The 27,587-nt window shown below is 39.0% G+C and overlaps 2 protein-coding genes and 1 long non-coding RNA gene across 5 annotated transcripts in view; 2 read left to right on the top strand and 1 right to left on the bottom strand.

Annotated features, from left to right (window-relative positions):
* Window positions 1-4,466: 4,466 nt before the first annotated feature.
* Window positions 4,467-9,173, top strand: LOC144685858 (proheparin-binding EGF-like growth factor). 2 transcript variants are annotated; one of them, XM_078550814.1, is made up of 6 exons: window positions 4,467-4,921; window positions 5,256-5,432; window positions 5,699-5,885; window positions 6,890-7,045; window positions 7,334-7,438; window positions 8,688-9,173. In XM_078550814.1, the coding sequence occupies exons 1-5, from the start codon at window positions 4,879-4,881 to the stop codon at window positions 7,422-7,424; spliced, it is 654 nt and encodes a 217-aa protein (XP_078406940.1). In that variant the 5' UTR covers window positions 4,467-4,878; the 3' UTR covers window positions 7,425-7,438; window positions 8,688-9,173. The 2 variants fall into 2 exon arrangements, with proteins under 2 accessions (XP_078406940.1, XP_078406941.1); XM_078550815.1 differs by having other exon boundaries at window positions 4,474-4,921; window positions 7,349-7,438.
* Window positions 6,917-27,587, bottom strand: part of LOC144685860 (uncharacterized) — a 105,801-nt gene continuing 85,130 nt past the window's right edge. The window contains exon 3 of one of the 2 annotated variants that reach the window (XR_013577797.1): window positions 6,917-7,054. This is a non-coding gene — a long non-coding RNA (uncharacterized LOC144685860). Of the gene's footprint in view, window positions 7,055-26,536; window positions 27,475-27,587 lie in introns of those variants that run through there. The other variant, XR_013577798.1, reaches the window with a different exon arrangement.
* pfdn1 (prefoldin subunit 1) overlaps window positions 16,093-27,587 on the top strand; it is a 109,477-nt gene continuing 97,982 nt past the window's right edge. Inside the window, exons 1-2 of the mRNA XM_078550817.1 lie at window positions 16,093-16,217; window positions 19,883-20,049. Of these exons, the coding sequence (XP_078406943.1) occupies window positions 16,185-16,217; window positions 19,883-20,049 (200 nt within the window). The 5' untranslated portion in view covers window positions 16,093-16,184. The remainder of the gene's footprint in view (window positions 16,218-19,882; window positions 20,050-27,587) is intronic.

The raw sequence follows: 27,587 nt of genomic DNA, 5'->3' as shown, positions 1-27,587 counted from the left end.
GCACTTCTGCTAACAATTATCACTTTAGGCACATTATCTCCCCTTCCAGCTTGCTACCAAGATTTTATCATCCTTCCCTGGTCAATAGAGTCTGATTGGTCTGGACACAGCTGTTGTGAATACCAACATAATCCCGCTTGTTCCTTTGCCAGCAGTACAGTCAATAAAGTCCTCATTCACCAGGCATCAGTCACACCACTTCCAAGTCATTAGGAAACCGAAGAACCAAGATGATTCATACACCAACCAATAGCACTAGTTTTATCTGAACTCCTGGTTGGATATACTGCTCAAGCTGAATAATTAGTACTGAAAAGTACTTTCACAGCTGCCCTCCATATATGGGGCATGCCAAAGTAGAGGTTGTAAAAAAATAAATTAACCTCACTTCATTAAGCCAAACATGTGTGCCAGGCAGCTCTGCAATTCAGACCCAGTATTTATTTGTTGGAAGTCATGTCATTAACTGCCTGAAGTACCAAACTAACTGGTAATAGTGTGCTTTTCACAACCATAATCTAATGGTCCCATATTAAAGTCAAACATTAAAAACTTCAAATCTTAGATATATTTCAGATTCTGTATCAAGACATTTTACTGGTCTCTTGTCAATTGAATTATGTTGAATGACATCATATTCTTAGTGGATAATGCCAGTGAGACACCATGCTATTTGTAGTTTCTGTAAATCCAAAATAAGTATAGCAAAAATGATTACACACATTGACAGTTTTCTTCGTTTTATGATAAGTTTTAGAATTTAAATGTTTGCTATTGATCATTCAGCTTATGGATTCGCTGTCAATCCCATATTCATTGTCATGTGACTTATGGGAAAGTAATAATATATAATATTGGAGCGCTCTAAAACCTTTTTATAAGTGAATTGTCATTAGTATAACTGTCCAGAACTTAGAAGATCCAGTTACACTGAATGTGAACTTGAGGGCAGAAACCATGACTTTTCTGATGAAAAAAGGACTTCCATTATATAATGATATCATAAACTCAGGAGCTACCCAGTGCTTTACAGCCAATTAATTACTTTTGAGTGTAGTCACTGTTTTAATGTAGAATATCCAGCTGTCAATTTGCACACATCAATCTCCTAAAAACAGCAATGTGATAATGACCAGATAATCTCTTTTAGTGATGTTGCTTGAGAGATAAATAGTGACCAAGACACTGGTAGAACTCCCCTGCCGTTCTTCTTTTACATCTAATTGAGAAGGCAGGTTTAACATCTCATCCAAAAGAACATCTGAGAATGCAGCACTCCCTTAGTACTGTACTGAAATGGCAACCTAGATTTTGTGCTGAGGCATAACTAAGGCACGAAATTAAAAGGAACAACCCTTCGAATTTTATTAAAGTTCAATTATTTCCAGTCTTGTCAAATATGGGAGAACAGTCAGTTTGTTTCTTTCTCATGAAACCGACCAGACATTGATTCAATTTTGCTGGAAAAGCTCAGCAGGTGTAACAGCATCTATGGTGAGAGAAAAAAAGAGTTAACGTTTCGAGTTCTTATGGCTGTTCGTCAGAGCTCTGAGGAAGAGTCATAAGGACTCGAAATGTTAACTCTGTTTTTTCTCTCTCCACAGATGCTGTTAGACCTGCTAAGTTTTTCTAGCGTTTTCTGTTTTTGTTTCAGATTTCCAGCAACCGCAGTATTTTGCTTTTATCTTATTGATTCAATTTTGTTTGGTAACCAATGCTGACAATTTTAATGCATGGTGACTATGTTAGCAAATTTAATATCAATATTGGGTATAAGTTGTTGCTGAAAGTTAACACAGCTGACCATTTCTACACATTTTAACAAATCTCCTGTTGTTTTGTAAAGAAAGCTGCATTATACCATGTGATCTACAATGTTTTAATCTGTTACTATGATACAAATGTGTCCCTTTAATGTAAAAATGTCTAAATGGTAAATAAAGTGCTAGGTCAATCACAAGCTTAATTCTCTGGTGAAGAAGCTAGAAAATGTTTGGAAATTATAGGCTGCAAGTCAGCAGGATCCAGTTTTAAGTGTTTGTTTTGCATCTGTAACAATGTCTGACATCTGGAATATCACAGATAAATACATGGTAGATGTGTTAATTTATATGTTATTCAATTCTTGTGGGACTGTACAAGGTAAGTTAGAGAAATTTTTTTTGTTCTAAAAATGTGAGCTTCACTGTCAAAGCCAACATTTATTGTCCATCCCAATTACCCTTAAGAAGATGGTGGTGAGCCATCTTCTTGTACTGTCACAGTCCATTTGATGTAAGTACACCCACATGCTGGGAGGGAGAGAATTCCAGGATTTTGACCCAGCAACAGTGAAAGAACAGTGATATAGTTCCAAGTGAGGATGGCCCTTGACTTGGAGGGGATCTAGCAGCCTCTGCTAGATCCCACGCACCTGCTGCACATGTTCTTCTAGGTGGTGGAGGTTGTGGTTTTGTAAGGAGCTGTCAATGGAGCCCTGGTGAGTTGTAAACTCTCTTATCTATTTCTGGTGTCTTTTTGTTGCCAATACTCTTTGTCCCTCCCTCTCCCTTCAAGCCCCAATTTCCCAGTCTCCTTCTCTTCCCCCACTTTCCACCCTCTCAATTTCAAGGATGCCCTAATTTCACAGATGCCCCCAATATCAGGTCCCCTTGATTCCAGAGACCTCCTCTGATTTCAGAGCGTACCTGTGATTCCTAACATCCTGAATCCTAACTCTCCAGCCCCTTCCTGATGGCACTCCATACAACTGTAGCTCTCTACGGTGGCTAGGGACATAATGGAAGACAGAGGCTATTGTAACAAGAAGCTAGAGACACCATGGAGTGGGTTGCACTCAGCAGGAAATTTAAATTGCTTATCTTCCAGGATGCTGGAGGCTGGGAGGAACCCAGATTGAAGAAACTCTCAGTCATTCCATGAGGATTGGGAACCCTATACTCTGTCCTTTTCTATTTCTCTCTCTGCTTAGCTTGCATGTAATTCTGGTCGCCATATTGTAAAAAGGATGTGGAGGCACTAGAGAGGATGCAGAGAAGATTTACAAGGACAATATCAGAAATGCATGGAAATACATATCAGGGAAGGATTGACAGGCTGGGTCTCTTTTCTCTTGAAAAAAAAAGACTGAGAGGTGACTTAATAGAGATTTGTAAAATTATAAAAGGTTTTGGTAGTGTTCACAGAGAAAATGTTTCCTCTTGTGTGGAAGAGCATAACTAGAGGCCATCAATATAAGATAGTCACCAAAGAAATCTGATAGGGAATTCGGAAGAAAATTCTTTACCCAAAGAGTGGTGAGAATGTGGAACTCGGGGAGTGGTTGAAGGAAACAGTATCGATTAATTTGATTAAATGCTAGACAAGCATTTGAGAGAGAAAGGAATAGTTGGTTATGATGGTAGATTTAGATGAGAAAAGATGGGAGGAGGCTCAGGTGCAGCATAAAAATTGGCAAGAACTAGCTGAACCGAATGGTCTCTTTTTGTGCTGTGTATCCTGTATAATCCTTTGTAGTCCTTTGACTTTTTCATTTCTTCTTTCCTTTCGAGTGCAAGGTAGTAGGTAATATGACTATCAGTCTGGTTATGAAAGGAGTTATCAAAGGTTGCAGGCTGTTTTTGAGGTGAAGGCAGTGGAAAATTGTAGCTCCATCCACACCCACATTGAGTCACATTCCTCCCCCTCACTCCCATTGTTTGCCTACATCTCCAACTTCCTACTACCCATTGCGTGAACTTGTCTTCTTCCCTTGAGTTTGGAAGGCCGATGGGCCGATCTAATTGAGGTGCTTAAGATGTTAAGGATGTTTGATGGACTTGAATCAGAAAATTATTTACTCTTGTGTGGAATCCACAACAAGGGACACAATCTTAAAAGTAGTTAAGCCATTCATGAGTGAAATCAGGAAACACTTTTTCACGCAAAGGGCAGTAGCAAAGTGCAAATCACCTGCCCCAAAGGTTAATTGAAACCTTCAAGACAGCAGCGGAGTGGGGCTTCAGAAAAGTTGTGCCCAGCATTTTCCATACCAATGCTCACAGTAAACTGGAAAATATTTGTATCTAAATAAATAGTAAAACTACAATTTACAAAAAATCTTGGATAAAATATAGCAGGTCACCCAGGTACCACAGAAATACACAGGAAACCCCTGGTCAAACTCTGCGTTGCATAGGGTCAACACACATCCCTGACTTCAACTATATACGCCTGATCTCAGTGCATAGATTACTCCCACTCAGCAGCAGTGGGCTGCACTAAGTCTGGAAAGCAATAGCGCTTTTTCATACAAGAGTTAAATGAACAATAACCAGCTAAGTGCAGCTAGTATTTATCATTTAGCAAAAATAGTATTTAAGCTGCAACAAATCTATATTTATTCAGTTTGCTTCAGTTTCATAGTGCCAAGTAGCTTTTGCCTGAAGTAATTTCGACAGTGTTAAGAGTTTGCTGCACAGAAACAAGACAGAATCATTTTGCTCGTGGGCCCACTCGGAACTGCCAGTCCCAACAAAGCTGCACACTGTACTCCCAAAAAAGGCACGTGGTTTGGCGTCATTTTCGTAGGCTCGCTGCCTATATATCTAGGGGACTGCAGTTATTCTTAACTCGCCGCCAGCCTGCAAGGAATATGAATAGTACTCGAGACATTTAACAAATTGCCTGTCTGGATTTGCCCCGGCCCCTGACTGCCGACACAAACTCATTTTAAATTAAGGTGCCAGAGCTGCACTGGTGCTTTATTAGGGAGCTGGACTTCTGTCGGCTGCTTCTGAGGACGAGTCAACCAAATCGACGGGCAGCGAGTGTTGTTTTGTGTTGGACCGCTGAGAAGGAAACCGGCAGCTTGTATTTTCCAAGTGGTCGCAGCTCAACATGAGGATTTCGATAACAGCCACCCTCCTTGTCCTCGCCGCAAGTAAGTGACTTTTACTCAAACTTAACGCCTGTCTTCAGCAAAACAAAAAAAAGTGGGAAAGTGGCGGCGATAAGCTGGCTGAGTGAGGCTTTCATGTTTGAATTTCGATCATAATGTGGCAGTGGGAAAGGACATCTTATCAGATGGAGGCTTATTCTGTCGATCTCCGGCATAAGTTTGTTTTAAGGGCCCTCTCATTTTCTGGGGGATTTATTAGTTCATGCTACAGTCACAGGAGCTGCTGTTAAAAGTTAAAAGTAGCTACTTTTTTTTAAAATAAAAAATTTGAATCGAGTCTCTGTTGATGTTTCACGATCGAATTGTTTTCGTGCAGTTTCTTGCCATGCTGCAATGGGAGCGGCGATCGAAGGCTACGAGAGTGAAGTAACTCGGAGTCTCAGGAGAAGGGAGAAGGATATTCTGACCATTCTCGGAGAGGTTATTGAAGGGGAACCGACTGTACAAACAGTCGAGCATCCACCCAGTTACCGAACCCCTGAAATACCATCAGGTAATGTTAAGAGGAAGATTTCCGTGGCTTTCACTACTATAAATCCCAAACATACACGGTCAGAAATTGCGGATTTTATTTCTTCCAGTGGCAGAACTTTCTCTCCTACTTTGTAGAAAGTTGAACAAAGCGTTTTTTTCCCCCCCCGTGGTTGCGGGGGGGGGAGTGTAATATCGAGGCCACCCTATTAAAAGCTCCGGGAAATTTGAGCTGTTTGTACCTTCTCTTTTAGGAAAATCATGAATGCTTTGTTTATTTTAAACTAGTGGCCTTTTATAAATCTGCGGAAAACTCAACTGCCACTGAAGTGGGCAAAGGCAAAGGAAAGCGTCAAAGAAAAAACAGACGTGGCAAGCGAAAGGGTAAAAAGAATCCATGCTACAGAAAATACAAGGATTTCTGCATTCATGGGGAATGTCAATATTTGAAGCATATTAAAGAGGTATCATGCAGGTATTTAATTATTTTTTTAATCTGTTCAATCTGTGGGTGAGGTGCTGATTTCGTGTAATCAAGAGGGAGTGGCGGGGAGTAGGAGTGGAGTTCAGGTAAATCTGGCCACGTAGATAACATCAAAAAGTCTCGAGTGAGTATGTAAACTGTGACGACAATAAATAACTAACATTACACATACCTGAGCCCCAGCATGTCTAGACAAAGCGGATATCTTCAGAGTCCCTGGAGCAAAGAAGGAAACGGATAACCATTGAAGTTTAACAACCCCAATTTAGTTTTCTTTTGTACTGCTGCCGTTAATGCAAAAGGAGGTATTTTTATTTGAAGTATGAACTCGGAACTATACACGCCGATGTATCCACGCACCTTTAAGTATAAGCTCCTGAAAATTGAAGGGCTTATTTTTTAATCAAAAAGGCTAGGAATGAATGTTGCACCTCATTGAAATCAAACTCCATATGTGGAATTAAAAACAATTTGTTTTATTGTGAGCGGAATGAAATGCTGTTGCTCAATATTTCACTCTCTGCTTAGGATTTAAGAGTAATTTTAATTGGATGATTGGAGATCCTTTGTTAAACGTTAATTTTTTTCCTACATGTTAGGAAAGTACAAAGATTTTTGTTCAAAACGTTTTTAATCACATTATTTAATGAATTATGTACATTATTAAAGCTTGATATTTAATGTAAAACATTGCAGCATTAATATATGAACATATGAATATGTAAGACAAATATCAGACATTTTGGTCCATGTTTGGCCACCACAACTACACAAAATTCGATAAGTTTTGATTATTTAATGTACTGAGCAGAAATATTTCAAATCATTCCTTTTTTGATGAAAGCAAATGCATGTCACAGTTGCATATAATAGTCATTTTATGCCTTAATATGCCTTTTTTGGCATATAGTAGTCATGACATTGATTTTAACTTGTTACATTTTTATTTTATATTTGATAAAGAATTTAAAATGTATTTCTTGATTTCTTTATAGGTGCTTTTCAGGATATGAAGGAGTAAGGTGTGGTACTTTCATTTTAGCTGTGGAACATCCAAAAGATCCAAATGACAACACAACGACTCTGGCTATTGTGGCAGTGGTGCTCTCTTCCCTTAGTCTCACTGTAATCCTTGTCCTTTTGGTTCTTGGGTGAGTTATCTGTAAAGAAATTTGTTTTTCTAAGTAAATCTTAGGATTTTAAAACTGCTTTTAATGTCATAAAATGATCATTACAATCTATAACTGTTTATTATTTATATTGTTTAAACCGTGAAAATGAAAAGAAACCTTCGTAAACAACCTGCTTAATCATTTGAAAAGTGTGTATCAAAATAGTTCCTGATGAGTTCTTAAAATGGATTTTGTATCAAATATCTGTGTAAAATAACTGAGCAATATTTTAATATGCTGCTGTTCTTGCCTTATAAATCTTTACAGTCTGTTTTTTGATAGATATCACAGGCGAGTTGCCAGTTATGATGTAAAAAGTGAAGAAAAGATTAAACTTGGGAATAATAACAGTCACTGATTTCAAAAGGAATGGTAAGCTATTCATGAATTAGTCTGAGTTTTTGTGTTAACCATTAAAAAATACAGTTCAAAGAAATTACATACAAGATGATGTGCGGTGCAAAATTCTGTGGCCCGAATTGGTTGTGCCACAGAGTTTAAAAAAAACAAACGTGGATTCATGTCTGTTACAAAGAGTTTTTAAGCTCATGATGTTGCTTTGTGGAGGATCCAAGCAGAGACCAGCTGTTTCACTACAGATTAAGGAAAATTAAGGAGTGGGTTACCATTTCATGTCTCTTAGCTGCCACTGTTAGAGTAGTGACACAACTTGCCTGGGAGAAAGCTGCTTAATGACTTTTTTTGGGATAGGAAGACAGATGGTGCAGGAAAGTTACTTTATGAATCAGGAATCTTGTCCATAAAAAGTAGTTAGTTTGAAAATGTCACATAATCATGGGCATAGACCAATAACACCATGAATACCATAACACACTGTTTTACTGTTCAAAGATTAGAATTAGCAATGTGGAACTTGTGGCCCATAGTCTGTGAATGACCCACAACCCAAAATGTATCTGTCAACATGTGTTTCCTTTTGAGATACTGTTGCGAAATCAGTAAGGTCCGAATCAACAATTTCTGATATCCTGACTGGATTTATGAGCTCTACTCTCCCCTTTGACACGTACAATTATATGGTGAACATTTTTGCCTATGTGGGATAATGTCAGCTTGTTTTGAATTTGCATCACCATGTTATTGAAATCTGAAAGCACACTTATTAATTAAATGATCAATGTTTTTAATGTCCTTGTTTTAGTTCTCTAGTCCAATATCAAGCTTTTGGTATCCTATTTAATTTCAAGTTAGAGTAAGATTAAACAAATCTAATTTGTTTTTATAGGGATTTACCCAAGTACCTTTCTTACAAAGTGACCTATAGATCCTATAGATGTTTGAAATAAAGCAGAAGATGACACTGCTTTCATAAAAAGTAATAAAGAGATGAGACCTACTGCATTTTGAATGATCCCAGTTTTAGGTAATAATGGTTAAAATACATTTCCACTGTAATAGGACTCATATTTTGCAACAGCATGTTAACTTATAGCTCCAAAAATTTATTGCTGCAGGACAGAACTGTTATGAGTGTGGATGGGGGGTGACAAAATTATTCTTCTAGCTACGCCCATAAGCACACTACTAGTGCAAAAATATGTACAAGTCAGTATGTCAGTGTTTTAGAATGATCAATTCAATGCATACTTTTTAATTACAGGTACAAATGGCTACAAAATCTACCTCAATGATGGAAGAAATCATGAAAGAATAAAAGTGACATAAAAAGACAACAAACAAAGTCAAATTGTTCACGAACTGAATGAGTAAAATGACTGCATCCATTGGGTGCATATCTATTCCCCAGCAGCTGGGAAGACTGGAAATTACAGGTGTATCCACCATTTGCATTTTCCTAATATACCGTTAATATTTAAAGCAACTTATTTATATTCACGTTCTTAAATTGTCAGTATATATTTATTTTAGTATTATTTTATATTTTAACTTATTTTAGGTTATTTGCAGCTTATTATTTAAAGCATGTGATTTCTGCTGCTGCCTGTTTAAAATGTGTATATGTGTCCCATTAGAAATATTTAAAAGAGTTTCTCGAGAAACATGGCCATCCTAAAACAAGTAAACCATAAATGAACTTCTCAATATGAATTGCTGGTGTAAAATAAATGTGTTCTTTTTGTATGAATCTGACTGTATGGATTTCTTTTACTTACAACAATTTAAGAAATCACCGACCAAAATGCCTATGTAATACAAGTGCAGAAAGGGAAAACCACTGGTTTATATTATTTTGTTATAATGTCAAGTCATAATATTGGATATTGAAATATTATATGCACAGAGCTTTTTTGTATTGGTTATTTTCAATAAAGTAATGTAAATGTAACTCTATTTGCTTGCACAGCTGAAGTAAATGGGCAAGCTTGCTCCCTCATTTGCTCAATTAGTAAATGCACCAGTTAGCATGATCATTAGTCAAACAGGTTAGTAAAGCCTAATCTCTGGTTCTGTGCTATATTAATCACTCAAAACTGAGAACCCTATTGTTAGCCTCAATAAATACAGAATAGGGAGAGGAAAATGCAGCCAAAATTCACACTTCACACTCTGTTTGCTATGCAATCGCTGCTATTGGAACAGCACATGATTTGATGTTGGGTGAGGATAGAATTGTGCACCATTCTCTTGGATCCAAGATTCAAATAGCCTTCCAACACTCACTGTCTAGACTTAGGCATGAAGAATGGTTACTTAGATGAGATACCAGACTACTCGTGGAGCCTGTAGGATCATCACCATTAACAGTTGCCACCTTCGGGAGAGGAGGACATGAGGCTAAAATAAAGTGGAAATGGTAGGGGTGGAGAGATAGAGAAGAGAAATTTAACTGTATAGATTATTGTCTACAAAATGCAAAACACATATGTTAACATAGTGAAAATGCAAGTATTCACATTTGCAGTCTGTTGATCCTATATTATAAATAAACACTCCCTGTGCTTGGGTTCCTATTGAAGATAACTATAATATTTGGACTGGCTTGGAAGAATATCTAAAAGAAAGAAAGAATTGCATTTATATAGTACTTTTCATGATCACTGGATGTCTCAAAGCACTTTACAGACTATGAAGCATTTTTGAAGAGCAGTCACTCTTACATCATTACCATGAAGTACTGCTGCCCAGGGATTAATGCATTCAAACCCTAAAGTAGCAATAATTGCAGAAATTAAACATGTTACTTGCATCCTGATAATATGGCCTTTGGTAGCCAAGACTTTGTGTGTGGTAATGAGCTGCATGCTGTGTATGATGAATATCACGTAATATAAGCTAACATAAAATGTCGCATGAAAATTTTAGAAGCTAGTAATAACTTTCCAACAGAACTGCTGCTTGAAGCAAAAGCAGAATTCAATTCCTTGTCCATGCTGAAATTATTGATCTTACTCTAGATAGCTGTAGAAGCATTGGTCTCCTAGGCTAGTAAATAGAAAAGCCAGGGAGGGTTCCCACTTTCCAATGATTTTTGCCGGAACGTACTTACATCAAAAGAGGACAGGATTAAGTTTAGCCTTATGCCTCATGGTTCTATAATCTACTGATGCTCATCATCCAGACTTGGGATTTCCAAACTATTCCACAGCCACATGCAACCCAAGCCCTGGAAACTCGGTTCTTGAAGCCCAGGAAAATTGGCTCTATTTTCAGGTTTATATCTGATTCACTGGTTTGTCCTGTTAACAATTTCAAAACTTAAAAAGTTTTCAAAAGGGTTGTTCCGTTGCTTTGCTTTAAATCAGATCAAACAAATTCTGTTAGTATCAGCATCTCGAGATATAAGCAGGTTAATGGAATTATGGACTTTTTGATCCTGAAGCTCCACGATACTCATCTTTGTGGCCGAAAGGCTCCTTCACTTATATCTAGGCTCCTCAAAGAAAAATGACCACTTAGGCAAATTGCTGGAAGGCTACAGGTACATAGAACTGAATTATAGCCTGGGTCAATGTTGCCAAGAGAAAAGGGAAAAAGACTGAGGAAAAATGCGTTTGATACAAAGCACTTATTGAATGTATACACCAATGCTTGGAATATTGTGCCCTATGGCTGTTCTCAACTGAACATAATTTGCAGCTTTTCATATTTTGGAAAATTGAAGACAGTCTGTGATAACCTCTTAATTTTGTCATGTCAAATGTGGCATTTGTGCTACACCTACTCATTCCTTCATGACTTTCAGCCGGACAATATCCTTTTCACATAGTCTAGCTGGAACTTTGATTCTTAATTGCAGACAGACCTCCTCCACAAGCAATTAAAAGGAAAATGTTTTGTGCATATAGGCAACAGAGTCTGCATTGTCTAAACATTTAAATTGAATGCACGTAGGTTTCAAAAGATTTTTAAAATCCAGCTTGATGTTGGTCTGGAGTTACACCCCATGCAGTGTCAAACCAAATCAGCCCTAACTCTGAATTTACAACTTCAGTGTCACTGGGACAGTAAAAATTGCTTAGCAAAGATGACTTCTAACCATCAATAGAAAGGTCAGTAGCAATTAACTTAGTGTTGTGGGTTGAATATCTCTCGAACAGCTTCACCAAATTTGCTTTAATTTGTTATATAGGAATTGCTTTGTCAGCTCAGGAACATTTGTTCGACTAAGGTCAATTGCGCCTCATATAGAAGCATGTGTAGTAAGGAACCTGTTAATTTTCCGCATGGACAAAGTGGCTGCTCCAATTATAGTGCCACCCTAAACTGCTTGGTGGAGCAGCAAAACTGAACCATGTTTCAACAAATTAGAACTTACCTATTTTAGTAATTCTTTTTGCTGGCGCCATCTTTAATATAAACTATCACAGGAGGAGAACCTTTATAAAATGAACCTTTGATGAGAATTATTTTTTTGGTCTCTAAATTTGTAATAATGAAATTGGACCCACACATGCCCAGTTAGAGGTTGTGATTTACAGAAAACACTCATGCCACACCTAAAAATTGTAGATTTAAATGGGGAATATTGACATTGAAAATGTTTTGGTTATGAACAGATCTTCATTCATTAACTTTTCAAATTGTGTTGATTTTGGACATTATGAAGTTAAGCATGAAAACATTAGCTTTGGGAGAAAGTAGCAACAGTAGCAACAACCTTGCATTTATATAACTTCTTTAATGTAAAACAATGCCACAGATGCTTACAGAAAACAGAAACACCATCATAAGTGATGAAGTTTGGAACGGTAACCAAAAAATTATCCAATAGGATAGGTTTTGAGATGTTGCAGCATCAGGTAGAACAGGCAGAGTTTAGAAAGGTACTCCATTGATACTTCTGCCATTCTAGGTGGAATAGAGCCTCTCCCTTGCCTCCTCCATCCTCACCTCCAAGAACAAGTGTGAGGAGTTCATGAATTTCTTTGTCACTAATGTTCAGACTATCAGTTCAGCTGCATGTGCTGCCTCGACCCCACCGCCCCTTCCACTAGTCCAACAAACCAAACCTCCCATCAAGGTTCCCCCTGTTTTAGCTCTGAACTTGCATTTGGCTTCAATTTCTCTCCTATCTCCCTTTTACCCTTTCCAAGCTCATCCATGAGACCAACCTTCACCTTGAATATATGCCTCCCAAACTACTGACAATCCAACTTCCCTTTCTAGCCCCCAAGTTAGTGAATATTGTTAACAATTCTCTCTCCTCAGGTACTGTCTCTCCTTCAACTCTGTTGTCATCACACCTTTCCTCAAAAAAGCACTCTTGAACCTTATGTCTTGCAATCTATAATTTCTTCTCCAACCCCCTTTTCCTTGCCAAAGTTCTTAAACGTCTTGTTGTCTTCCAAATCTGTGTCCACCTTTCGCAAAATTCCTTGCTTGAATCCACCCAATCAGGTTTCCACCCTTGCCAGAGTACTGAAACAGCGCTTATTAAAGTCACAAATGAGATCCTATGTGACTGTGGTAAACTATCCCTTCTTCACCTGCCTGCAGCCTCAGTCTTCAGTCATCCACTTGAGTGGGACTGCCATCGCTTGGTACCATTTTTGTCTACCTGATCAGAGCCACAGAATTACCTGCAATGGCCTCTCCTTGCTCCCGCACAGTGAGCACTGGAGTCCTCCAAGTGTCTGTCCTTCCTCCACCCCTTATTCCTCATCTACATGCTTCCCTTGATGACATCATCTGATATTGAGTTCCATACGTATACTGATGACATTCAGTTCCATCTCACTACTACCATGCTTGACTCCTCAACTGTCTTTGATTTTTCAACAGCTAGCCCAACACCCACTCCTGAAAGGGCAGAAATTCCCATCAACTAAATATTGAGAAGGCTGTAGACTTTGTCTTCAGTCCACACCACAAACTCCATTCCCTGGCCACCAATTCCATCACTCCCTCAGTCATTGTCTGAACCAAACCAGCCCAAATTCAATCTTGACACCTCTGAGATGGGTTTCCAAGCACACAACTGCTCCATCACAAAGACTTCTTCCACATCTGCAACATCAGCTGCTGCTGAAACCCTCATCCAGGCTTTTTTCTCTTTATTCTTTGATGAGGTGTGGGCTTTGCTGAAAAGGCCAGCATTTGTTGTCCATCCCTAATTGTTCTTGAACTGAGTGGCTTGCTGGGTTTCAGAGGACCATTTAGAGTCAACCACATTGCTGTGCGTCTGGAGTCACATGTAGGTCAGAAGTCACATGTAGGCCAGACCAGGCAAGGATGGCAGATTTCCCTCTCTACCTCATTCTCTGCCTTTGAGCTACTCCTTAAAGCCTAGCCCTTTGACTAAGGTTTTGAAAACAGGTTATAACATCTACTAATGTGACTTGATATCAAATTTTGTTTGATAATGGTCCTTCGGATGTTTTACTATATCAAAGGCATGGTATAAAAATAAGATATTATCATTGTTGTAAATATAGTGTCCCAATTTACATATTGTTTATGTACTATAGTACTATTGATGATCTTGTACCTAAATACATGTTGTTGTAAAGAAGGGGAAATCACAGGAGCCAAGATGTGGAAGAATAAAGGGCATAAAAGTGGAGAAAATTACAGAGATAGCATAGCGGTAAGGATGTGGAGACAGTTGGGATGAGGATAAAAATTTTAAAATTAAGCATTGGGGAATAGCGAGCTGGGATTGGCCTGAAAGAAAAATGGGAATTTGTGCAAGACAGGATGCAGGCAGTGGAATTTTGGATGAGCTAGAATCTATGGAGGGGGGAGCTTGAGAGGCAGTGGAAGATAGACAATTCAAGTTGTGGGGCTGACAAATTTAAGTAAGGGTTTAGGGAGTTCTGGGAATGAGGAAGGTGTGGAGGCAGGCAATATCACCGGTGATGACTAGGATTGGGGTTTGAAGCTCAGTGCTGTAGATCATTGGGGTTGCAGATTGTATCATGCAGGTTCAGCAATAGACAAAAGTGGAATCAGTGGTAGTGTTATGTTGTTCTTAGTAACAGCCAAATATGCTAGCTCAGTCTTCCCAGTGTTAAATTGGAGGCAGACTGCATTTGGAGAACTGTGTACAATTTTGGACTCCTTACTTAAGAAAGGATATAATCACATTAGAGCGGTTTAGAGGAAGTTCGCTTGAATGATTCTTGGGATGAAGGGATTATTTTATGAGGAAAGGTTGAGCAGGTTGGGCTCGTACCAATTGGAGCTTAGGAAAGTGAGAGGCGATCTTATTGAAACATATAAGATTCTGAGGGAACTTGACAGGGTGGATGCTGAGAGGATATATTTTCCTTGTGGGGGAGTCTAGAGCTAGGGGACACAGTTTAAAAATTAGAGATATCCCATTTAAGATGGAGATAAGGAAATTTTTTCTCTCTCAGATGGTTGTTACCCTATGGCATTCTTTTCCCCAGAAAGCAGTGGAGGCTGGGTCATGGAATATATACAAGGCTGTGTTAGATAGATTTTAATCAACAATAGAGTCAAGGGTTATGGTAGGGGGAGGGGGGGAGTTGGCGTGGACAGGAAAATTGAGTTGAGTGCAATTCCACTCAGATTCCTCAAGGAGTTTGAGTTGCTGTGGCAACATACACTTTGTAACCTGGAGTGATGGACAGTGATGGTAGAGGAATTTCTTTTCATCAAATGGCTGACCAAAAACCTCTCCCACTCTAACCGCTTGCCATTGGTGCATGTTGGAAGGATTAATATCATATGTATGGAAACCAATTTACTTCCCTAAGCTGCAGGGACCTCACAATTGGTGATGTTCCTGTACACAAGAATGACATCCACATCCAGGGGCTACTAGAATGCTGACATTTCTCCCTTTGCTAGCTCGGAAGATCTAAAAGAAATTGTGGGGCCATGACTAATGCCTTAGTTGAAGCTAGGGTTGCCAAATCTGCTTGGATGTACTCATGGAGGTTTCATCACACAACCTCTGAATCAACAGCCCCTACTATCCCACCATTGGTCACCCGGTAGTCCGTTCTCATGAGGCACCATCGTCCCACAGCCAACTGGAAACAGACTCTTTGTTATTCAATTAAATTATTTTTGGCTGACAGTCAAACTATCTTCTTCATCCCCATCTCTGATATTTTTAAAACTAATAAGCTGAAGCGTTCCGAGAAAATTTTGAAAACAAAGTGTTTTTTTTAAACATTCATATGATTATTTTCCCCCTTCCGGTTCTGCTCGCAGAAATATCCTGAAGATTAATCATCAATCCTTGGAGACTCCAGGCCAATCCTGGAGGTTGGTAACCCTAGTATACCCTGGTCCAGATTGGTAAATTGAATTTGGGAATCTTCTTATTTCAAACATTGTTGTGTGTTATTCTTAATGAGAAAATAATAAACGCTACAAAAAAGCTTAACAAAAGCTCTATGATAATAAGGATTGTTTTTCTCTCTCTGAAGGTTGTTAGTCTGTGGCATTCTCTTCCCTAGAAAGCAGTGGAGGCTGGATCACTGAAAATATACAAGGCTGTGTTAGATTTTTGACCAACAAGGGGGTCAAGGGTTATAGGGGGGCAGGCAGACAGAAAAGTGATTTGAATTGCTATGGCAACACACACTTTTACATGCATTTGTCTGTCATCAATATTGAGCTCGATGCATTTTCCTAGGAGAATGATCCTTTCACTGCTGATTTTTCGGGGCAGCCTGGCAGTAGAGAAGGTGCGAGCTGCGCATGCTCACATCCTCTAAAGATGGCGGCCCCCGTGGACCTGGAGTTGAAGAAGGTACAGAGAGGCAGCGGAGGCTTATATTTTCGCGTTTTTATCCTCTTTCGATTACTAATCGTTTGCTTTAACTTCCTAAGAGTAAAAAGCACGTGTCAGGGAGGGTTTTAATCATTTGTTTCGTGTTCGGTGGGCATTAAAAACGTGTGGTTGCTGCAGGCCCGTTTAAAGTGAACACTTCCTCACCCTGTCGGGTTGAAAAGATTCCACATGTGTATAATCAATGGGCAGGAGCAACACTATTTCTGACTTTCTTGGAGCGAGATATTTCTAAGAGTTTAAGTTCACAAGGTTTTGCCACATTCTGGATACCGCTTAAAAACAAACTTCATTTTATGTCAAACCTGTTGACTAAACGTTTACTTTTACATATTAATATTATTTGAAAATAAAATGTTGGAAGCACATAACCAGTCGTTCAGTACGAGCAGGACCTGAAAGAGAAACACAGATCATTTTGGGTGGGACTCTTCACGAGATGTTTGCTCTTTTAAATGCGGAATGACCTCTTGTGCATTTCCAGTTTTTAAAGTAGTCAGAATATTTTTTATCACTTGGATTAAGGGATTATTTAGCATATTTTTTCCCATCAATCTTGTACTCTTAATGGTTCCTTAGGTTCCTAACTGTCTCACTTTTTAAAAGATGCTATTCAATGATCTTCGGTCTGGGAGGATTATAGAATCAGAGAAATTATGTAATAACAAATTACTCAACTTAAAAAAAATCTTCCTAAAATGTGGGTGATACCAGTAAGGCTGCATTCATTGCTCATCCCTTGTTGCCCTGAGAAGATGGTAGCTGTCCCCTTGAACTTTTTTTTATTGTTTACAGGATGTGGGCATTGGTGGCTAGGCCAGCATTTATTGTCCATCCCTAATTGCTCTTGAAAGGCCCAACCAGCATGCCCTCGTCCCGTGAACAAATAAAAAATCCTGCTGCAGTCTATTGCTGATGGTGCATCCACAGTGATGTCACAGAGAGAATTCCAAGATTCTACTACCAGTAGTAGTGATATGTATGTATATGTGTGTGTGTATTAGGGTGGTGTGTGACTTGGAGGTGATGGTGTTTCCTTGCTGCTTTTGCACTTCTTGCTGGTGGTTGTGGGGGAGGGACTGATGTTAATGTAACCTTGGCGAGATGCTATTGTGCATTCTGTAGATTGTACATACTGAAGTCGTAAAGTGCCAGTGATGGAGCAGGTGGATATTAACTCCAGGGACAGGGCCCCCATTTAGTGAACTTAGAATGCAAATGAGTTATTTCAGTTAGCAAAGTACTTTAGAATAAACGATTTATAGGTTGTAGATTGTAAAATTTCTGGCCACTCACCAGATTACATTACAACTGCAACAGTAAAGTCTCAACAGTTACTTATGGCATCTAAATGCACCGTGCATCAAGCATGACCAATCACTGATAACTCAAAAATTGAATAAAGAAATTTCACCCTTTAAAACTGCATATTTTATGAATAGTAAGAAATATCTGGGAGTCATTTCAAGGCTATAATCTTGAACAAAGAAGCGAAATACCATGGATGCTGGAAACCTGAAATAAAAACAGAAAATGCTGGACATACTCAGCAGGTCTGGCAGCATCTGTGGAGGGAGAAACCAAGTTAACATTTCAGGTCTGACCTTTCATCAGAACTCAAGTTCTGATGAAAGGTCACAGACTGAAGCTATAACCTTGTATTTCAATGGCCATTGTAAACTTAGACATTAAACTGTTTAAGCAAATACATCCTTTAAATGAATGTGAATTGAAAACCTAAACATATCTAGAGCTGTTCTACTCATTTGTACTGTCCCTTAAGAAGTAAATGTCTTTTTGTTACTTTTGTTAGCTTTACAGCACTTCAGGGTCTATCTTAGCAATGGGCACCGAGAGAGTCTAATATACACAGACCGTAATCTTTCAAAGTTCCTAGAAAAATTTAAAATGACCAATGCCAGATTGTTCCGATAGAGCTTACTCTTGAGTCTTTTAATCTAAAGATTACACACATTGCTGGAAAGAAAAATGTCATTGCTGACATGCTATCCAGAATATAAGCCAGCAAGAGAATGCAACAGACAGGGAAAACTATAGCAGTACTAGATTCCTGTGTGAATGTGAGATTGTGTGCAGAATGTATGTGTATATTTTCTCTTGCTTCACAGGGAAATCATGTTTAAAAAAAAGTCTTAAAATTCAATTTTTTCCCTGTGCAGTGGAGGCATCCCGTGCCCAATACAGGCATGTCATATTATGAACTTTCAGTCAATACTTTTTAAAACTGGACACAAACAAGCTGTTAAGATGGCTGCTACAAATTATGTGACTTTTGGCATTTGGACTACAGACAGTATTAAGCCTCTGGCTAACATCTAATTAATTATGGGCACAAGTGAGGGTACCTCACAGCTATTTGTGGCATTCACACATTTCATTGTTTAAGGATGGGCTAACACCTAAAGACTGTGTAGTTTCCAGACTGCCTGTCTCCATGTTTTATACTGGACAAAAGGAAAGATCAAAATTTAATGGCTGCTATCAACTTCCCATTGTATCCCATTGCTTTCCCCATCCAAACTAGACTGGGTGGACCTTATAAGTGTTAACCTAGTGGCCATGTAATTGAAACTGGTTTCAGGGACTACATCCTTATTACCCCAGGATCAGCAGATCCATCAGAATCATCAGTCAGTCTTAAACTAGCTGCAAGTCATCAAGTGGCCAAAGCCTTTAACCTGTTCCAGTTTCAAAGTTCACCTCAGAACCAACCTCCTAGACATTCAGCTACAAGAAACCTCATAACCTGCTGTGAACCCTTCACTTTACAAGGCCCTCATTTCAACTTTATATCATCCAATCATTCAAGAATCCACAGGCATGTCACATGGGAGATCAGAAGTCGTAAATATAGGACTGAATCAACTGTAACCTGTAAATGTGCACTAAATTTATCTATATCCAATCTTCATGTAGATGTATGTGTGTGCGTGCATGAGACTGAGTGTGTGACATGTTAATTTGGAGTAAATGTGTGAGAATAAATAACCTTTATTTTAAACTCAGAAAAGCTTGCTTCTGAATTATTTAATTGCATTACACACTCCAAGTCTAAGAAAAGAAATACCTCTTTCCATACAAATCATACTGATTACAGGCAGTAAGAGAGCAAGTACATTCTGTCTGTGACAGTAGGACTTTTGCTGAATTAAATTGAGGTGGTTGGGGGGAGGGGTGGATATTTTCCACAGAAAGTAAGAATACGTAGAACCTGCTAGATGTGCTCAAAGTAATTTGTGTTGATGTTTAGAGATTCATGAAAAGAAAATAATTGATTCTTGGAATCATGTTCAATTCCTCGTGAATTTCTTTGAAAAGCTGAAAGTTCAGAGTAACATCATGTGACATTCAAGTCGTAAAGGTATTTTTGACTTGGCTACTGTAAGTTTACAGAGAAATAATCAAGTTGATAGCAAGAAAATTATGGGCAGACAAGATTTTAACTTGCTCAAAATCTATTCACTTACACAGAGTTAAAATCAGGCCCATTGTACATCTTAAAACATGATAATATCTTAATCTGTAAATTTAATAAATAATGTTGATATTGACTTTCAGACCAATTACAGTCACACTTCAAATTCATTCTTGTGTACTTTCCTCAGGCTTTTGCTGAATTGCAGACTAAGGTGCTTGATACGCAACAGAAGGTGAAACTTGCAGATTTGCAGATTGAACAATTAAATAGGACCAAGAAACATGCACATTTAACAGATGGAGAGATATCTGCAATGCCCCAAGAAGCACGCATGTATGAAGGTGTTGGTAGAATGTAAGTAATATTATCTTGATCTCCTAGAATGGAATTAACATTAGGAGACCAGCTATGCTCCATCCTACTGTATCTTTTTAAAAGTTTTCTCCCTTTTTTGGTTTTTCTTGTACATTGCAACATTTTGAACAAGAACCTAGCAAACTGTGCTGCTGAGAAGAGAATAGGTATTTCATGGCAGGAATGGGGAAAATTAGTGGACCATTTATGCGCTTTCTTGCGCATCTCTTGGTGGAGAGCAGGATTTACAGGGACTTCACACTAGATCTTCTTAACAGGAGATGTGCAATAGGTATGGCAAACTGTAGAAAATATAATGTCTAAACAATTCAAATTTATTACAAGAAATTAAAATTTGGAAGTATAACATTGGTACCAGTAAACGTGACCGTGAAGCTGTTGGATTGTTGCAAAAACCGAACTGGTTCACTAATGCCTTTAGAGATGGAGACCTGCTGTCCTTACTCTGTCTGGCTTTTTTGTGACCAGCCCAACACCATTGCTCTTGGCTCTTAAACTGCCTTCTGAAATGACCTGGAAAGCCATTTAGTTCTTTCTCTTTCTTGTAATTTGATGCAAAACTGCACACTGCACTTGGCTGAGATTTAGGCATTGAATCAGGGCACAATAAAGGCTCGATAGCTCAATGCACTATGCAAAATCCTCATTACTGACATCTGTGGATTGGTGCCAAAGTTGGAAGAGATGTCCCACACACTAATCAAGCAACAGTCTGTCATGGTCAATGGCACCTATAACTCTACATTCCAGGTTCATCCCATCAACATTCCTTCATACATCCTGTTCCATCGACAGCACAGATCCCTAGAAGTGTGCAGTTCTATACAGTTTGAGGGAAATGGCCTTATGAATCTTTATCATTTACTCTAAAGCTCATGAAATCTCATAGATTCAGGTCAAATATGGGAAAGGAGACCTGTTGAATACCACTTACTGCCCTTCCTCAGCTGATGAATCAATATTTGGGAGGAACATTGAGGATAGCAAGGACACCAAATGCATTGTAGGTGGGGGAAGCGTTAATGTCTGTCACCAAGACTGACTAGGCAGTCCTGAGTCCTGAATGACATAGCTGCTTGGTAGGGCTTTCAGTAAATGTTGAGAGCAGCAGCACAAGGGAATAACCTAAGACCTTGACCTCGTTAGTCTGTTGTGTATGCTACTTTTTGTGATGGTATTGGTAGGACTGAGCACTGCATAGTCTTTGTGGAGACCAGGTCCTGTCTTCACACTGAGGACATGCTCCATTGTGCGGCATTACCACCATGCTAAATTGGATAGATTAAGAACAGATCTAGCAGCTCAAAGCTGGGAGTCCAGAAGGCGTTGTTATCCATTAGCAGCAGCAGAATTGTATTTCACCACAATCTATAACTCATATCCTGGCATACCCCTCAGTCCTCTATCATCAATCAAACCAGATGACCAAACTGGTTCGATGAGGAGTTCAGAATAGCATGCAACAGTCGCACCAAGCATATCTAAAAATGAGGTGCCAGCAACTCAAGCTATAGCACAAGACTACATGGATACTAAACAACAAAATCAGCATGCAATATACAGAGCCAAGTGATCTGACAACCAGTTGACCTGGCCAAGGTTCTACAACTCTGCCATGCCCAATTGTGAATGATAGTCTTTAATTAAGTAACTAACAAGAGGAGTAAGCTCTATGAATATCCCATCCTAAATGGTGGCAGAGTCCAGCATGTGAGTTGGAACTATCTTCAGTTAGAGGTGACGAGGAATGATTGTTCTCAGTACCACCACAGAGGTTCACATCTCATGCCTGTCCTCACCTAATTTGATTCACCCCATTTGACATCAAGAAACAGCTGAGTGCATTGGACAGAGCAATGGCTACTGGCCTTGACAACATTCTGATAGTAGTGCTGAAGACTTGTGCTCCAGAACTAGGCATGGTCCTAACTAACAACACAGCTGCAACGCTGGCATCTACTCGATAATGCGTATGATTGCCTAGGCAGTCCTGTTTGCAAAAAGAATAAACTTGACCAATTGTCAACCTTATCAGTTTACTCCCAATAATCAACAGAGTGATGGAAGGAATTGTCAACTGTACTATCAAGTACCACTTACTTACATATAACTTGCTATAATTTGCAATGACATGATGGTCAGTTTGGGTTCTGCTGGGACTGCTCAGCTCTAGACCTCATTAAAGCCATGGCCCAATCATTGGCATGAGCTGGATTTCAGGGGTGAGGTTAGAGTAATTGCCTTTGATATCAAAGCTGCATTCAGCTGAGTATGAACTGAAACTAAATTCAGTTGGGATCATGGGGATACTTTCCAGTAGAGGTGAGGATAGTAGCCAGTGTAGCAGTAAGTCATAAGATTAAATGTCTCAAGGCTCAATTCCTTTTCTTTGTTTGAGTTAGAAGATTCTAACTAGGGTAGCACGTGGCATTATAATGGGCCTCCTTGACTAGAAATGTTGGGGGTATGGGAATGAAAGGGGAATAAAACGCTGCCGTGCATCCAGTTCCTAATTGCTGTAAAGTATGTGGATGTATATGTCAATTTAAAATAAGAGTGAGCTTGGTTGTGATGCTTAATACCATTGAATTGCTAGTATGTTTGGCCTGAGCTCACAAATGAAATATGGCCACTTGGGTGGGGATTTGCCATGGTGGGGTTGGGGCCTGTGGGCGACCGGGGGGATAGTATTTCACTGGTAATAATACTGCAAACTGTTGAAATAATATCAACTCAACCCTGAGATTTAGTACTATTTTAAAATATGCTGGAGTGTGTCGTTTTGGAATGTACAGAGTTGTATCAATTACTTATCTCAAGTTCATACTTTTTTCTCTGCTGATGTGTGTTACGGCTAACAAGGACAGATCGTTGATTAAAAGCAAAATACTGTGGATACTGGAAATCTTGAAACAAAAACAAAAATAGCTGGAAAAACTCAGCAGGTCTGATAGCATCTGTGGAGAGGAAGACAGTGTCAACGTTTTGAGTCCGTATGACTCTTCATCAGAACTAAAGAAAAATAGAAATGAAGTGAAATATATGCTGTTTGAGGGGGGTGGGACAGGTGGAGCTGGATAGAGGGCCAGTGATAGGTGAAGGCAAAGAAGAGATTGCCAAAGATGTCATAGACAAAAGGACAAAGGAGTGCAGATGGTGGTGATATTAGCTAAAGGATGTGCTGATGGTGACATTAAGGGTAGAAAGCAGGACGAGGAAGTGACAGATGGCCCTAGTGAGGGTGGGGTAGGGGGAAGGGATCGAAATAGGCTGAAAGGTGGAGGTAAAAAAATGGATGGAAATAAATTGAAAAATAATAATAGAAATAGGTGCGAAAAGAAAAATAATATTAAAAAGATATATAAATTATTAGAAAAAAGGGGGATCGGAAAGGGGGTGGGGATGGAGGAGAGAGTTCATGATCTGAAGTTGTTGAACTCAATGTTAAGTCCGGAAGGCTGTAAGGTGCCTAATTGGAAGATGAGGTGCTGTTCCTCCAGTTTGCGTTGAGCTTCACTGGAACATTGTAGCAGGCCAAGGACGGACATATGGGCATGAGAGCAGGGTGGTGTGTTAAAATGGCAAGCGACAGGGAGGTCTGGGTCATGCTTGGGGACAGACTGAAGGTGTTCCGCAAAGCGGTCACCCAGTCCGCGTTTCGTCTCTCCAATGTAGAGGAAACCGCATTGGGAGCAACGAATGCTGTAGATTAAATTGAGGGAAGTGCAAGTGAAATGCTGCTTCACTTGAAAGGAGGGTTTGGGCCCTTGGATGGTGAGGAGGGGGGAAGTAAAGGGGCAGGTGTTGCACCTTCTGCGGTTGCATTGGAAGGTGCCGTGGGAGGGGGTTGAGGTGTAGGGGGTGATGGAGGAGTGGACCAGGGTGTCCTGGAGAGAACGGTCCCTACGGAATGCCGACAGGGGGGTGAAGGGAAGATGCATTTGGCGGTGGCATCATGCTGGAGTTGGCGGAAATGGCGGAGGATGATCCTTTGAATGCGGAGGCTGGTGGGGTGATAAGTGAGGACAAGGGGTCATTGATTCCCAGTTGTGCACAACTTGTCATGGTTGTACCAGTCACTTCAGCTAGAAGTGGTATTGAAATTTATCTTTGTAGCTAATATAAAGGAAACTATATCTTCTCTATATTACCTCACAATAATCCACATTGTAAAATGTAAAAAGAATGAAAGAGAATTTTAGTATGTGAACAACTTGCAGGTATTGAAGTAGAGATGTATGTTTGCGTCTGAAGCCATCTGGAGAAGCTGCACATGTCCACTCCAAATAAAAATATTTCAATAAGCCCTCCCATGGGGAGGCGATGGCATAGCGGTAATGTCACTGGAATAGAAATCTGGAGGCGGAGGCTAGTGCCTGGGAAAAATCTGGAATTAAAAGCTAGTCTAGTTTTCTATGCCTTTTAGGGAAGGAAATCTGCCACCCTTACCTGGTCTTAACTGTTCTCTCCTCACAGACAGTTAACTGTCCTCTAATATGGCCTAGCAAGCCACTCAAATCAAGGACAATTAGAGATGGGCAACAAATGACAGAATAAAAATATGGAACTTAGGTTGTGCTAGACTGTTCTGTCAATAAAAATCTGGGTTCATATTGAGACAGAGGATATGAATGTCTGTAAGAATGGCTAGTTGAAATGAGTTTTTGGGTAGTTTTAACACAATGTGGGTGTGGACCCAAATGACAAAATTGTCTATAATTTGATGCTAAGTGATGACAATGTTGTTTGCAGCTGTGGGGATAGGAAAATAGGATATTGGAACAGAATGTTTTTTTTTCTGAGCTTGCAGTTGATCCCCATTTTTGAGGAATTGTGGAAGAAGTTCTGTACTTAGCTATGCTGTATCTTGGCTGGTTGAATGTTTGATGCTGACAGTAGATTTATAACACTTAAATCGTCCCAATGCTTACTATTAGCATCCTTCACCTTCCTAAGGACAAAAAAATTCTTATGCTTTGGGCTACAAGCTAAAGACATGTTGGTCGAAATGCTAAAATGTGATTACAAACTCTTAATTGATACCTTTTGATTGGTATTGTTTGAGTATATCCTGCCTGGTCTAGTTTTTTTTAAAGAGTGTTTATCAGCTTTAGGAAGTATGTTCCAGTTCCAGACATTGAATTCAGTTGCAGCTATAGTTATTTTCATTGTTTTCCAACATATCCTAGGGCAGGTACGTTTTATTTTTATATTCTCTGTAGATTATTTGCATACCTTTTAGCACACAAACAATGGGAATGCAAAATACTGTCTACATTTAAATAGATATGATAAGAGGCTTCCTCTCATTACAAACTTAGTTCCTGTTTAAAGAATGAGCATGCTGGAACTAAGGATGTGACATTGTGTCCATAAATAATGAACACTGAAGCCGACATGAATAAAGAAATAACTGTTCTCAGGAAAAGCTGACTTCTGTAAGTGTTTTAAGCTGCTAGCTGTTTAAGTTTAAGCCCATGTGCATGAGGAGGATATATCTTCTGCCAGTGCCTGAAACCCTGTCTTTATGAAAATTAACTTGTCAAATGAAAGCGTTTCATTAAATTTCATTAACAACCTTTTAAATGCCTTTTCACTTCATTTGAAGGACTAACTTCTGAATATTCTGTTTATAGTGTAATCGTATCTTTTTGAACATTAAATGGTAGTACAAATTCAAAATTGTGTGCAAGAATAAAATAACATTTTGCAGTCGCAAAAACAGGACCTTTACAGCACCACTTGGATGCTTGTATATTTGATTTTTATAGTATTTTGCCTTTTTGCATGATTTATAGAACCTGAAGAAGCAGCTTTCTTCACTACACTTGACCACTTCAAAAAACACTTCAATAACTGTAAATCATTTTGAGATGGCTGGTGGTTGTGAAAAGTGCTAAATAAATACAAGTTTTTTTTTTGTTTTGTGACCACTCTATGATGGTCGCATGCATTACAGGTTTAGAGTTGTTATACTAATGCAGATTGAAGCACTCTCCTTTTTGAAGTGGAACTTTTAGTTGGACGTTCAGTTAGTTTATGGAGGAAAGAAATTGGCAGGGAGGAAGAATGCATATGTGTCATCCCTCCTTATGGATCGATCACTGTCCAGTTGATGGTTTCTATGGCAATGCCCTACTCCTGATTAATTGAAAGTGGGAAGTAAAAGTGTGGGGAGAAGAAAAATTAAAACAAATAAATAAACTAGGGAGTTAGTGAAAGCTGCAGAACATCTAGAGGGATATAGAGTTGCAACAAATGTTACGAAACATAATATGAAGTTGATGTACTTGTCATCTTCCTTGGCTGCACTCCAATTGGGAAGATTCTATTCAGAGAGAAGATTACATCATTGTAGCTATACTAAGAAAATGATGCTTCATTGCGTTAATCTGTATGAACATACCAGGGCTATATTCAAGGATTGGAGGGGTAGATAGCAAAAGGACAGACAGGATTTGAAAAGTAATTTATCAGGTCTTAATTTATTATAGCGATTATTACAATATTTTATGAAAAGTTAGTAGACATTTTTTCAGTTGATAAATGTACCACAAACAATGAAATGCATATGTTCTGTAAATCAAACAATGACAAAATGTATGATGAATTGTAAATTAAATGATGCAACAAAATAATGCACTTCTTTTGCAATGGTGGGTGGCTTCATTTTTAATAAGAGCTGTATTTGATTGAAACTTCTTTATCACCTACAGCATTGATCTAATTGAACAAGTATTTATTTTTCTGTTGGTGTAGTTTTGTAAATTGAAAGACCAACAGGAGCACCTGGTGTTCAAGATATTAGTGAATCTGAGGGCTCATGTGCCAGCATGAATAGTGCATATGAAATTCAGCTGAAGGTGCAAAAGTAAACTTTTCATTCGTACTCATTAAAATAGTAGAAAAAATAGCTTGAACATTCTTCAGATAGCCCAGTAAGTAAACAGTTTGTGTGATTGGTACCGAGTCATACAGACCAGAAAGATCTCATGTTTGATAACTGCCACGTGTTGATTGAGCTATTCTCAGACAGTAAATTGGTGTGGCACCACAATCATCCTCAGTGTTACTGGGAGAGGGACTTGCACTCCTAATTCAGGGACACTGAGGGTGACTTTGGTCCCAAACTATTGGCCCACCTGAGGCAACAATAATTCTGTCCTGAATGTGGACTTCTGATTGATCCATTATGAACTATAGCTAATCAAGTTGTGGATGGTTGAAAGGCAGTAGGTTTCAGTCTGCCAGATTTTAGAGAATTATTGATGGTTGTGCCATTAAAATGTTAAACTCTGGAGGACCCAAACTAGGTGCTCTGATTTTCAAATTAGTCAGGTGCAGAATGTTTTTCTCACAATCTGTTTATAATTCAGAAATCAGGATACTGCAGATGCTGATAATCTGTAAAAAAACACTATGTTGGAAGCACAGAAGATCAGGCAGTAAAATAAAAGCAGAATACTGCAGATGCTGGAGATCTGAAATAAAAACAGTGGAAAAACTCGGCAGGTCTG

This window comes from Cetorhinus maximus, chromosome 10, assembly GCF_964194155.1.
Source record: "Cetorhinus maximus chromosome 10, sCetMax3.hap1.1, whole genome shotgun sequence".
NCBI classification, from domain to species: Eukaryota; Metazoa; Chordata; class Chondrichthyes; order Lamniformes; family Cetorhinidae; genus Cetorhinus; species Cetorhinus maximus.
This window is presented reverse-complemented; position numbering and strand designations above follow the sequence as displayed.

Bases quoted from the DNA above. Each gene is read 5' to 3' on its own strand.
- LOC144685858 (XM_078550814.1), top strand. From the start codon at position 4,879: ATGAGGATTTCGATAACAGCCACCCTCCTTGTCCTCGCCGCAA. The intron at 4,922-5,255 runs GTAAGTGACTTT...GTTTTCGTGCAG, and splicing joins CCTCCTTGTCCTCGCCGCAA to TTTCTTGCCATGCTGCAATG. The intron at 5,433-5,698 runs GTAATGTTAAGA...ATTTTAAACTAG, and splicing joins AACCCCTGAAATACCATCAG to TGGCCTTTTATAAATCTGCG.